Consider the following 14,235-nt stretch of genomic DNA (forward strand, 5'->3'; position numbering starts at 1 on the left):
AGGTGTCAGAATCGCGCATAAGACCCCAATCCGGAAAGCTCTTTTCGACGCGCACGCTCTCCACATTCTGCCGTTTTCCCCTCCGAATCACTAGATTTAGTTATTTTTTACTATTTATGATAATATTTCGATTGTTAATTAGGAAGTCAATTTAAATCTGATTTAGGCCGGATTTTTGGGAGATTGCTTATTTTATTTCGAATTTCAATTTAGAGTAATTTTCGGGATTTTGCTATTTTTGGCAAAATTCGAATAAAGACGATTTTTTTGCTATAACAGTCCGGCTTGTGGACTGCTTTTTGGAGATTATTGATTTTATAATATTTTATTAAACCCTAGAGACTTTTTTTCTCTGGTTTTTGGGCGAATTTTCTCTTGTGAATCGTCTGTCGGAACTAGCCTACAGGATAATCACTATTCTGTCTGGCGTCACTATTGCTATCACCACAGCTTGTATAAGTCCCACTAAGTGGCATATGAAATTTGTCCCGAAGGACCTATGAGTTGTCCCGAAGGACCTATGAAACCCTCGACTCTTGGCATGCCAACTATACCTATAGCTCTCATATTGTATACTATGGGCATTATTCTTATGTTTCATATGTTCATGTGCTCATGTCATTTCTCTTGTGATCACATAGCTCATATCACTTATCATATCACATGTGCATTTGAATCTATTCACATATATACCTTATGCATGTATCATAATAATTATCATGTATGCATGTTCATAACTATTATACTATAAAAATCAACATAGGAATTAGACTTATCACAAGTCTTATTCCATTGTACTATACTTATAATATGCACTCACCTCGGCCTTGCTTTCGTTGATTCAATCCTAACTCTTTGATTGTTCCGAAATAGGATTACATTTTATATCTACATAAAAATAATTTTCAAGATAGTTATCAGAAGCCTAACTCTTGTAATTTGATACTAATAACTTAGACTAATTTAATGAACTAAACTTCAACTTTTCTTTTAGGGGGGTATCGATACCCTCCTTAGGGTATCGGTACCCTTATTACGTTCTGGAATTTTCACCCGAAAATTCAGTGAAAATTCATCAACTCATCACTGAATTTTTCTCATACAAAATTCCTTTCATACCACCAAACTTAACTACAACCATTTTAACTAACTTCTATCATTTCAACACTTTATTATTTCCAATACTTCATTCAAATTCTTAAAACTAAGAATCATACTCAAATTTCAAACATGTTATTAATCAATTCTAACACTCCATATTCCTTAATTAACCTCTTGACAAGTCAAAAATCTTATTCAAACTTCAAAAACTCATCCATATCAAAATTTCATCTAAAAACTCATTTTTCAAATCTATCTCTAAAACATTTATCTTGTTGTTTTAATGTCATATAAGCTTTCGTCTAGCTTATATAACATCCAAACTTCAATTTCCAAGCTAAAAATCAAAGAAACGACCAAGGTTCAGATTCTTACCTTAAGCTTGGGTGCCTCACGTTTGGGAGAAGAAGATGAAGAAGCAGATGAGAGAATTTGCTTTGGAAACTTATTTCCTTTCCATGGATCCCACGTGTTTCCCTTATATTATAAGGGAAATAAAAATCTTTTAGGTCAAATGATCATTTTGCCCTTTATTTCATTTCATATTTACTAACAATCATTTTTGAATTATTCAATTATTCTACCTTAATCATCAAATTCTGAATTTTTACAATTTAGTCAATAACTCGTTGTTTAGGATGTTACATCCACTATTGGTAATAAAACATTATCGGAAATTCCCGGCCAACTAAACGGGGAATGTGGACTCCATTCCCATGGGAATCCCACATTCTCCGAACCAAATAGCTCCCTAGAGATAACAATCATCCCTTAATCACTAAGGTTTCTTGGTTCATGCTAGGCTCACCACTTAACCAATGTAAATCGGCATGTATGATGGAAACCCCCAACCGAGTAGATGAACCTTACCATCGACGGATCAGCAAGCATAAACACAAAGACAAGAGTTGCGGTAGGTGTTAGAAACGGACATTAGGTTGTTGGTTTCCACCGTAATGCAACGCATTGCTCGAGCAGAGTTATTAGCCATCGTTGAGGAACTTCGGTTTGCATGGTGATAAAGGCTTCAAAACCCTACTGATTGAACTGACAGTGCATCGGCTTCGGGTTGCATGGGATCGTTACTTTACAGTTTTCTGTAATAAAGCTTCAAGGAGGTTACAAAGAAGATAACAACGTAATAAATCCAATACAAATGATCAATTCGTCCGTTTCATACACTTCAAATCCTCTATAAAAGAATATTAAACTATAAGCTAAAACGAAACCAAGTGTTGTCATTGAATATGTCATGTCGTGTTCAACTCAAAACTCGTCATAATCACTCATCTGTTTCATGCTCCTACTAACATAGGGTGACTGTATCACCGTCCATATCACCAACAAAATAAGACAAGGCACCGACCTCAATGTCCATTTTAAATCGACAGACGATAATCTTGGTGTCCATGTAATCACGTTTGGAGATTAAATTCACCACCTAATTGAAGATTAAACTTATTTAATTGAATTAAAATTATGACTACATTGATAGAATAAGTAAATATTAATGATCAAATGTGTAATTATACCATTTTTTAATAGCTACGTCCAATATTTACAACGGTGGCTTCATTGGAATACTGAAATAATTAAGTGGTTTGATTAATAAAATTTTAAAATCAATGGACAAAATGAAAATGAAAATTAGTTAAATGAGCAATACTTAACACATTACTAGGGATATTTTATTATCTTGTTTGATTTGTTTAGCAGTAATGTAAGATTACAGTGTTTAGTTGAAAGAATATATGAAAAGAAAAATGTACATTTTATCAAATTATCATTGAGAGATATATATATTTTTTAACAAGTTGAATTCTTAATATTAAAGTTAAAATATTTACATGAAAGTTCATAGAAAATATAATTGTCTATTATTTCTAATTTATATATTTTTAATACATTTTTACACAAATAAATTAATATATGTTTTTAATTATTATTTTTTATTTCATTGAAAATACATAAACATATTTACACTAATATAATAATGTGTTTATTTTTAGGTTCAAAGATATTGGGAGATGTACATACTAAAATCAATGTAAGTATGTGTTAATTGCTGCACTTTTTTATGTTATTAATGCTACATGTATGAGTATTAAAAAATATAATATAGAAAAACTTTTATTGTCTGCATCATATTATTTTATAATAATTATTTAAAAATTAGAAGTACAATAAAAATAAATAAAATAAATAAATTTATACCAAAGTAATAATATTTTAACTTTATAATATCTAAAATTATATAATATATAACCTAAATCAACGGCTAAAGGAGAAATAAATTATAAAATTAGGTATTATCATACTATATAAAGAAATAAAAGAGAGTATAGTTTTGAAATAGTTCATTTGTTTAGGGTAAATTTGTCCAATCGGACATGAATTGACAAATATCTAAGATATTAGAGGAAATGAGATCCCCGAGAATCCAAGCCAAAACAACTACTATAAGTAATGTTTTATTACCCCTGAAATAAATGTTAATAAACCAAACATTAGTATGTGATTCCGGAAAAGATTACTTTTCATAATAATAACTTTTTCTTTGATCCAAACGCCCTCTAAATAAAAACTAATTTAACCCTTATTAAAATATAAATGCAAACTCATATCCGAATACATATTAAACATAGATATTTTAAAAGAAAAATAAAGAATTCGAATAACATCGTTGTAAATATCATTCCACCGTGGGGACAAAATAACATTCCTTCTTGTAAAGTACAAAGCATAGTGACAATAGTAGTAAATGATACATTGAGTTGAACTAAGAAGATCAAATGAAACACAAAAATAGTCCAAAATACTTTTTTTTTTGTGGAGGTTGAAGGAATAAATTATTTGATGAAAATAAAGCTAAAAAAACGAGGTGTAGTCTGGTCCATAGCTTATGGAACCTATCCAAATTCCCAGGTTGTTAACTACTCAAAAAAAATCAAACAACCCACATGTCTGAGCACATGGCCGAACACACATCAATCCACAACAAATTTGGTCCCATTCAGACAACACCCCCCTTTGCTGTCTACTTCCCACTTTCCACCCACTTGTTTTAGGTCTCCATCTTCATCTCTAAGCATCAAAATAAATTTGAAGTTGCAGATCTTATGGATTACCTTTACTTCCTAGAAGAAACCAAAACCTAACCTGTTTATCTCTAAGGTATGACAATGAAGTCGGACCGTATGGAAACTATTTTATCCATATTATTTTCGAAACATATTCTTCTTGTCTCCTTTTATTTTTATAATTGAATTTTATCATTTCTAATATCATTATCACATACTTATTACGTAATATCAGTGATAAAAATAAATAATATTTTTCAGATAATCTAAATTCGAATAGTTACGTCTATAGAATATGTGTATTAACAATGAACTAAAAAAATTAACAGATATTACTTTATAATCATCTCATAGTCATTTGGAGGCTAAAACAAAATTTATCCTTATTATTGATTTTTTGGGTTAATTAATATAAAAATTATACGCTCACTTGATTCGTTCCAAGCAATTGTAAAACCTCTGGTTTTAGATTTTCTGTATGTTCCAAAACTAAAATATATCAGTAGGCTCGACAGTGATCCACTCTAAGTAGGAATTATTGTCCAAATTTTGAGAATCGAAAGGAGAAAGAAATATCAATGGAAATGACAATTAAACCTACAATAAGATTAGATTAAACTATATGAATATGCATATCATATTTTAATTAAATATATTCTGAAAAATATATTTAATAAAATTTTACATACGCTACACAAGACTCTTACTACTTGCACCAAATTATACACATTTGATCATGCTTATACATAATTTTAAGATTGATGTACCCTGTTAAAGATTCTGCATACATATTATGATTACGTCTCGTAATTATCGGTGGGCCTATAATACTTCTGAACCTCCGATATTTCAAGATTCCAAAAGATTTATAAAAAATGTCTCAAAAAAAAGTATCTCAAATATCTAAATTACAACTAGTTGATATAACTTTTGACAGACCTACGTAACTTATTAGAACCAAATCCACTGTCACATGACTGTATTCACTTAGCTTACTAGCCTACATATAACCATTATGACCTTACACGCACTAAAGACCCGTTATAAAACTTATAGAAAAGGACTAAATAACTAAATAAGTTGAAAAGTTAAAAATGAAATTATAGATTATCATTTAATGTTGTAATATTAAACACTAAGATTATTTGATATGAACACAGCATAAAAAGTTATAATTTAATAATATTTATTTACTCCCAGAATTTTTAAAAAATATATTTTTTGATTTTTAAATTATTTATATATTTTATTAAATTGAATGGAATTTATAAATTAATTGATGAAATTATGAGAAAAGTGGAGACAACATTTCACCAAACATGCAAGAAAATGTCAATGCAATGAGCAATAATTCCAAAGTGTTGATAGCTTCCATATACGATAAAGAAGCGACAGCAAACATCAAAATTTTTGGCATCACTCTCACTCTTATTTTCTTAGTAAGTAATCAAATCAATGGTTCTAATCATCAAAATAATTAATCACAAATTTCATTTCCAATTTCATCATAATCCAATTACGGAATATTTCATTATTTTCTAAAACATATATATATATATATATATATATATATATATATTAAAAATTAACTTAAATTATAAATTACAAATCTTAAACATTAAATTCTAAATTCTAAATATGAACTCTAAATTTTAAAATTTAAATCTTAAATCTCTAAATTATATACGTCAAATAAAACACGTATCATTAAAATAAATACATTCCGATCATTTTTATTTTTATTTTTATTTTTGCATTACATAAATATAAAAGGCAAAGTTCTGGAGTTCAGTGCTCTGCCGACAATTTGTGTGAAGGGAGAGGAAGAAAGAAATAGAAAGATGCAGCTTTTGAGGTGTATAATTTCAACATAATTGCGTTTCTTTTTCATAAACCAGAAAAAAAACTAAGGCTATAATTAAAATATAAATTTTTGAAATGTCAAAAAATATTATTTTAATTAAAATTATATATTAGTTTTTAAGAAAGTTGAATTGAAATTTTATTATTTTTAAGATTAAAATGTGATTTTATCACAACTTCAATTTTATCTCTTTAAATTTTGAAGGTTTAAAATTGAAATTTTAACCATTTAAGAGGGGGGGAAACACTATTAGCCCCTACTTAAAACCTAAAGTTCTAAAACATTTGAGCTGAGGAAAAAAATTGAATTGCTTGAACCCACTCATTAAAATATATTGAGTTTGATTATTAAAATAATCTTACATCTTCTAATATTAATTAAACTAAAATTAATATTTCTTTTTAAGATAGTGACTTAGTTCTATTACAATTAAACTAAAAATTACATCAATCATATCCATGCTTTGTTTTTCTTAAAATATCTCTTTGTAACTAAATTCGAACCAAAGATATAATGATTGGTTGGTCATAAAAAGCTTTCTCAAATTTTATTATTTTTATTAAATAATATATATCTTCATCTCTAGTGTTGAATGTTAAAGCAGAGGGGCCCAATGCTAATAAGAGAAAAATAGAATATCGATAAGGATTATGCTAGGGGATAACATCACTTTCATTTTATTGATATTTAGCAAAAGCAATGAAAGTGATTAATTCTTCTTTACTTTACATCAAACTATTTAATACATAAAATTAATTTTATTAAAATTTAAGTATTAAAAAGTTTATTTGATAAATTGGTTTTATCAAATTAGACGACAATCAAGTAAGTCGTTGGATGAAATTTTATCTCAATTAAATTCTTATTTAAAAATTCGTAATAAAATAAGTTTTTAAAAATTGGAAAGACATCTCAATTATATTTTACATTTAAAAGTTTTAAAATCAAAAGACCCAATTGAGATAATATTTTATTCAAAAACTTACTTGATTGTCGTCTAGTTCATCATAAACTAATTTATTATATAAATCTTTCTTAAAACAATATTTTAAATTCTAAATTGGTCCATAATATCTCTATTTCACCTAATGCTAATAGTTATTCTTTATTACTTAAACACAACATTAAAAAAAAGTTGAAGTTAGGTAATCTTGCCAATATCAATAAAGGGGAAAAGGGTAGGGTTTTTATTTATTGATTACTTTTTAAAATATAATTAAAATGACTTCACTAATTAACAACTTATTCTAGTACAAAATTGTTGTTTTCCCAAAGTTAAAATTAATACTAAAATATGTTTTGTATAAAACAAATTAGTATAATGTACAAATAAAATTAAAATTACAATTAATATATTCAGATAATTAAAAATTAATCATTACAATATACAATTTTTTTAAGATAACATAAGACCTCGTTAAAAACTCCTCATAACTTGATTAACATTACAACAAAATTGTTCTTTAGCGGCGTTTTTAGTGGCGTTTTGAGAGTAAACGCCACTAACTTTAAACATATAGCGGCGTTTACATTCCAAACGCCACAAAATGGTAACTTTAGCGGCGTTTTTTCACAAACGTCGCTTTAGGGTTTATCTATAGTGGCATTTTTTTAATAAACGCCGTAATAGGTCTATCTATTGTGGCATTTTTTAATAAAAGCCGCAACATATTAGTACTTTAGCGGCGTTTTTATACAAATGCCACAATATGGTTCACCTATAGCGGCGTTTTTTAATAAACGCCGCAAAAAATTATAACTTTAGCGGTGTTTTGGTAACAAACGCCGCAAATGAATCGTACTTTAGTGGCGTTTTTACAAAAACGCCGCAATAAAATTATATATAGTGGCGTTTTTCAGTAAACGTCACAAATGTTTTTAACATTAGTGGCGTTTTTAATTAAAAACGCCGCAATTAGTTACACAACAGTGGCGTTTGTATTGTTAAACGCCGCAAAGTCAGTTTTAAATCTCCTCTAGCCCTAGCCATTTTTCATCTTCTTTTTTGTCTACTTTCTGCCGTTTACAACTTGCCGTTTACAACTTACCCACAAAACTACAACATGCATCTCCTTCACTTCGCCCAGCCTTCTTCGCCTCCAAGTCGTAGCTTTTAACTCCATTCCTGGAGTGTTCTTCTCCCTTCACATTTGGCATCTCCCTTTGGTAATATCCCATATTATCTTTCTAAGTTTCCCATTCTCTCTCTCTCTTTCTCTTGGCTTTGGAGCACCGCTAATTTCAAGCTCAACCCTTGTTCTTCGATTCTACACAGTACATATGGGTAAGCTTCATTCTCCATTAATTCTTCGTTCTATTGTTAATGGTGGAAGGAATCAAGATATGGGTAAGCTTTATTTAAATTTTTGATTGAAAAGAAATACTAAAAATTCACACTGTCATTATGACTCCTCTAAAAAGGTATGATTGTAACTTTGATTATCACAACCAAACCTGTCAAATAGTTGTTTTACAAGATCTAGCTTCTTTTTATTGTTGTTCCTAATATAAGTGTACAAGCAGTAAATGCAGTCCACAGAAGACAGTGAGATTGCCTGTCATTGGGGAGGTTACTATTGTTTCACTTGGGGTTTTTCTGCTCTGTGTGGTATTCGCTGTTCTCTGGGCTGTTTATCGACGAGCATCTTATTCATGGGTGGGCCAAAATATTCTCGTAAGTCTTCCATACCACCATATATACCCCTGAATGATTATGGGAATCTTTTAGGAATTGATTTTTTGCAAATATTGTTGCACCCTATTCAATGGTAATATTTTGGCTTGTTAATGTGTTCGAGTTTATGAAAGCCAATTGTTGGCCAAGAAAGAGGTTTATATCAAATTGACAACAGATTGATGTTATTTAGTTGATCTTTTATTTGAATTCTTGGTGATATCTGTTAGAATTCCTTCTTATTACAATTATGGTTGTTTCACCTATTTGTTTCTTTGTTATTTAAAGCAACTTGAGGTTAGTGTTAAATTGATTTATTGTGTTTTTGCATAGAAATCGGTTCAAACTTTTGTTTAATATCTTTTGCTTTTCGTCTATTGACTACCTTTAATTTATTTTTATAAAGGGTATTTGTATGATGATAAATGTCTTACAGTTGGCTCGACTACCTAATATCAAGGTACTGTGGTTTCTTTCTTCGTGTATTCATTAATTGTGTTTCAATCCTTGCCTTGATTGCTCTTCATGGTTAAGGTTGCTACAGCGCTTCTGTGCTGTGCATTTGTTTATGACATCTTTTGGGTCTTCATATCACCACTTATATTCCACCAGAGTGTGATGATTGCAGTAAGTGCTCATCCATTTAGTCATCTTTCTATGTTGATTAATGTAAGATCATGTGCTCTTTGCCCACAATTCATTTCAATGAAATCGGTCTTGGCACATGGCAAGTTCCTAGATCAAATGCCAAGTGCACTGATCATTCAGCTAACCAAAAATAAGGACTTGGAATATAAGTTGACTGTCCAAGGATGAGCTTTGATCTCTGACATTTTCCTCATGTTAATAGGTCGCTAAAGGAAAGAATTCTGGTGGAGAAGCAATACCCTTGCTCTTGAGAATTCCTAGAATCGTTGATCCTTGGGGTGGCTATAATATGATTGGATTTGGGGACATTCTCTTTCCTGGTTTGCTTATTACGTTTGCTTACAGGTATTAAAAGGCCCCTTTTTTCCTTTCATGTTTTGATTTACGGTATGGGTAGCATAGAAAACGAAAGAAGAAGAGAAGAAACATGTGAGACAGCAGCATTTTAGTGTATATTCCAGTTTCTTGGTTGTAGTTTACTCTTATGTTATTAAGACTCAGATCTAAAATGTTGTGTCCATTTGAACTTCAAAAATTTTAGATCTCTAAAACTGTGGTTTTGAAGGGTTCTTAATATCATTGTTTTATATAGATTTATGATTATTTTGTTCTCTTTGGTTATCTCAGATATGATAAAGAATACAAGAAGAGTCTAGCCAATTGATTTTTTTTATATCAACTCACTTATTATCTTTCCATACCTTCAAATCAAATTACATTTTCAATTAACAGAACAATGCATACCACTCTTTCAAAGCTACTTTTGGGAATCGTCTTACTGTGGTTCTGAGGCTTTTCTTCTAGGATTATTGTTCTACCCTCACCATGGTAAGTTTCTGCCATTTATATGTTCAATTGCTAGTTGCATGTTATTATTTTCCTAGTCAGCTAAGAAAGTTTTAGGTGTTCGATTAATATGCTGATTTAAGGACCAAAGATGGTATGAGTGATGCACAACTATGCAGATCTAACAATCTTCTGTTCTTAACACATGATTTATACCGGAGTCCATGCAAAGCCAAAACCAAAATTCAAACCAGGAGCTATTTGTGAGTCAACTACGGCGTTGAATGTGGAGCATCGTAACACCTCGGTTCTGAATGTTGAGCAGGAAAATGCAGTAAGTGGTGCCGGGTTATCGTTGAATGTAGGCCTACATGGGTGAATAATATTTTTTTTAATTGAAAGTGAAAGAACCTAGACTAAATTCTAGAGAATAATGTCAAACTACATTACATTTAATTCTAATGTTTATAAATTTTAATTTATTTTGTTAAATATTTTTCTGCATAATGTGTGTCTTAATTAAAATTTATGGTTGTTGTTAATTAGATAAAACTACATGATATTAAATTTAGGTGATGTATTGCATAAATGAAATATGCAAAATCAATTAATCTAAGCTAAAAACGGAAATTAGCGGAGTTTGTATATAAAACGTCGCTATATATCTGACCTTTTGTGACGTTTTTTCTAAAAAAACGCCGCTATATATCTAACCTATTGCGGCGTTTGTTCCAAAAACGCCGCTATAGATACCAACCTTTTGCGGTGTTTGTATAAAAAACGCCGCTATAGATCTGACCTTTTGCGGCGTTTGTTCCAAAAAATGCCGCTATCTATCTAACCTATTGCGGCGTTTGTTCCAAAAACGCCGCTATCTATCTGACCTATTGCGGCGTTTGTTCCAAAAAACGCCGCTATATGTGACCTATTGCTGCGTTTGTTCCAAAAACGCCGCTATAGATATCAACCTTTTGCGACGTTAGTTCCAAAAACGCCTATATAGATATCAACCTTTTGCGGCGTTTGTTCCAAAAATGCCGCTATAGATCTCAACCTTTTGCGGCGTTTTTGGTTCTCAAACGCCGCTACCTTTAGCGGCGCTGGTATTGCCAGCGCTTCTTGCGGCGTTTTTCCTATCGCCACAAGTACTTTTAGCGGCGCTTAAAAACACCGCTATATGACTAAAAAAACGCCGCTAAAGAACAGTTTTGCTGTAGTGTAAACCATGATTTAGATATAGTAGAAAGGTCGCATACATATCGAGTCACTTTCATATGTTGATTCGAAAATTTGAATCTTTATGACGTTGATTTACAAATCCATTCACTATATTATTTACAAATGATAAAACTTAAATCAGAATAAATTTAAATGTAACTGGTGTATAGTACTTACACTTATATAATAAGTCCACATGAAGCACTTGTAAAATTCCATGCATTAATCATACTATATAACTTGTGCATCCATTGAAATTAACTTCTTTAGTCAACCGAAATAGTTTAGTGTGAAATGTGCCCGTTGCTTTTTAAAAATAAAAATAAAAATAAAAGCAATGTAGGCAAGAACATGAAAGCGAGCTATACCCCAAGAGAGTGGAATCATTAGATTTTGAGAAAGTCCCCCACCAATTACTTTGATAATATGAAACGGAAAAATTTGGTCAAAGCGTTGGCTCCATTCCACTTTAGCATATTCTTTTTTTTTTAATTTATCTACTTTTTAAATTTTATTGATAGCGTATATATATTATACAAACATAGTTAATTTATACACATATTACGTAATACACGAATTTAAAATTTAAAAAAAAACATATTTCTTTTTAATATTAGGATCGTTAATGAATTTTTATACGTTAATATTTGAAAGTGACTCTTGTTCATATTTTAAATTGTTCGCAAGTATAAATCAAATTTTAATATTAAAATTTTAAATATAAGGAATAAATTGTAAATTTAAGATATTAAAATGTGATATCGAAGGAATAAAAGATTAGCACAAGTTGGCAGATATTCGTGAACGGTGGCACCCTTGTAAACGCCTCGTCATCGAAGATCCAAAAGGAAACAAAACGCACCGCCATGATTTGCAAAGACCAAGCTTGTACAAAAGCAATTGATTCCCATAGTTCCAAAAGCCCACCAACTTATGGTATGAACAAAATAGACCAAATAGTAAGCAGAAGCTTAAGTCAAAGCAGGTACGACAGGTTAATTATCACCCAATAAGACATACAATAATAAAATATAAAAAACTGTTGGGGTATGATCTAACAATCTTATCCATATGAAGAAATCAAGGAAGAATGGACATCACCCACATTATTCACATTATTAATCATTATAAATTCCTTGTTAGAGTTATAATTCACATTTTATTTTTATCGGATTTAAAAAGTCCGATATATGATATATTTATTGAAATAAATAAATTATGAGAAACAATGAAGATATGTGATGAATATAAAAGCTCTCGAAATTTTATTATTTATATTAACTTTTGACTGCAGTTGAAAATTCATATTAAAAATAACTCCTTATACTAATAGATTTATTTCTCATCAAATAATTAACACTGTAAATAGATAATAGATATTATATTTATTGTATGTAGAAAAGATGAAACTTTAAAATTACTGTAAGGTCTTGTAGTTGTAATCCTTTGTAATTCCGATATTATAATGAATTTCTTGTTCTTGTTCGTGATTTTTTCTTTTCAAGATTTTTCATATAAATCTTGATGTTTTTATTTTTGATTTCGATTTTCTTCTTATAATTATCTTTATGATTATTATAATATCCTCTTATTGAGTTTTTTTTTATTTTACTATTGTTGTATTAACAATTATCAATACATAAATAGTGAAATTTTTTAATTATATAAACGAGATTAAGAAATTATCATGTGTCTCATTTTTTTTAAATAACGATTAAAGAAACTTCATGACTTTCTAACCTCATTTTTTTTATTGAAACATCGTTTTTATATATTTTAAGAAAACAGACAATTAATATACTAAATAATTGTTTTTTTATTACTCCAAAACAATTCAAAACCACTTCCAAGTTGGACTTTACAACTCCATTGTCGTGTCTACAAATATCTGATTTGTTTTATTGTAATGCCTTATTGAGTCAAAAAAAAAAACGCGTTATAGTTTCAATATTTGGCACGTGACGTGAATTTTATTTAGTTCATATTAAATAAGATTCCGAATTTAAATAATAAAAATTTATTTTATTGATATATATATATACACATTTTGTTTTATACTTTGTATGTTTCATAACTCAAATTGACATATATATACAGAGTAAATTATACTCCTATTTTGGTCTCTAGTGTTCAAACAATTTCAATTTACTCATTGAAGTTTTTATTTGCTCTTGTTTTGGTAATTTCATCGTTAAATAATTAACGGTGTTATAATTGGATATTTTCTTTTAAAATTTAAGAAACGTCCCCATAATTTTCTTCATTTTATTGTGAAACCCCTTGGTTTCATTCCCTTTGATTTTTTTACGATGAAACGTTTTGAATCGTTTTGTTCCAAATCCCAATGATGGAGAGGTAAAGAAGGAGAAAGCGAATTGCATATCTTGATTACATGTTGATATAGTTGTAGATAATGAATTTTATAATGGTTTAGGGTTTTACAAATTTTGAGATTTAGGTTGAGTTTTGTGAATTTTGAAGTGATTTTGACAGAATCTAAATAGGTAGAGCGGTAGGAGATTATAAGACAAGTACGTCGGTATTCATGATATCGATACCAAAAGTCACAATTTGGAAAATCATTCAAGTTAGTCCCAATTATATGAATATCCTACGATATGATCCTTTAAGGTTGATCGTATGCTTATGGTTCACAATTGAGGAAAATGTCCACCGAATAAAGTTAGACAAATTCTATAGAATAATTGTATTAATTTTAGAATTTTTCCTCTTAAGTCCTAAACTTTTATATAATTACATTTTCATTCCTAAAATTTTGAAAAGTTTCAAATGGTCCATAGTCAAGATATATCCATAAGCGATTAATGATTGTTGACAACACTGTGTATGAGATATAAGATGAT

General features: G+C 29.6%; 1 protein-coding gene across 1 annotated transcript; it reads left to right on the forward strand.

The window, feature by feature from the left end:
• The first annotated feature begins 8,449 nt into the window (after positions 1-8,449).
• On the forward strand, positions 8,450-9,719 carry LOC120218054 (signal peptide peptidase-like 2). The gene is made up of 5 exons (XM_039215049.1): positions 8,450-8,466; positions 8,569-8,719; positions 9,126-9,179; positions 9,254-9,346; positions 9,570-9,719. Exons 1-5 carry the CDS (start codon positions 8,450-8,452, stop codon positions 9,717-9,719), a joined length of 465 nt encoding a protein of 154 aa, XP_039070980.1.
• The last annotated feature ends 4,516 nt before the right edge of the window (positions 9,720-14,235 follow it).

The sequence above is a fragment of the Hibiscus syriacus genome, unplaced genomic scaffold, assembly GCF_006381635.1.
Source record: "Hibiscus syriacus cultivar Baekdansim isolate YM2019G1 unplaced genomic scaffold, ASM638163v2 tig00110195_pilon, whole genome shotgun sequence".
NCBI lineage: Eukaryota > Viridiplantae > Streptophyta > Magnoliopsida > Malvales > Malvaceae > Hibiscus > Hibiscus syriacus.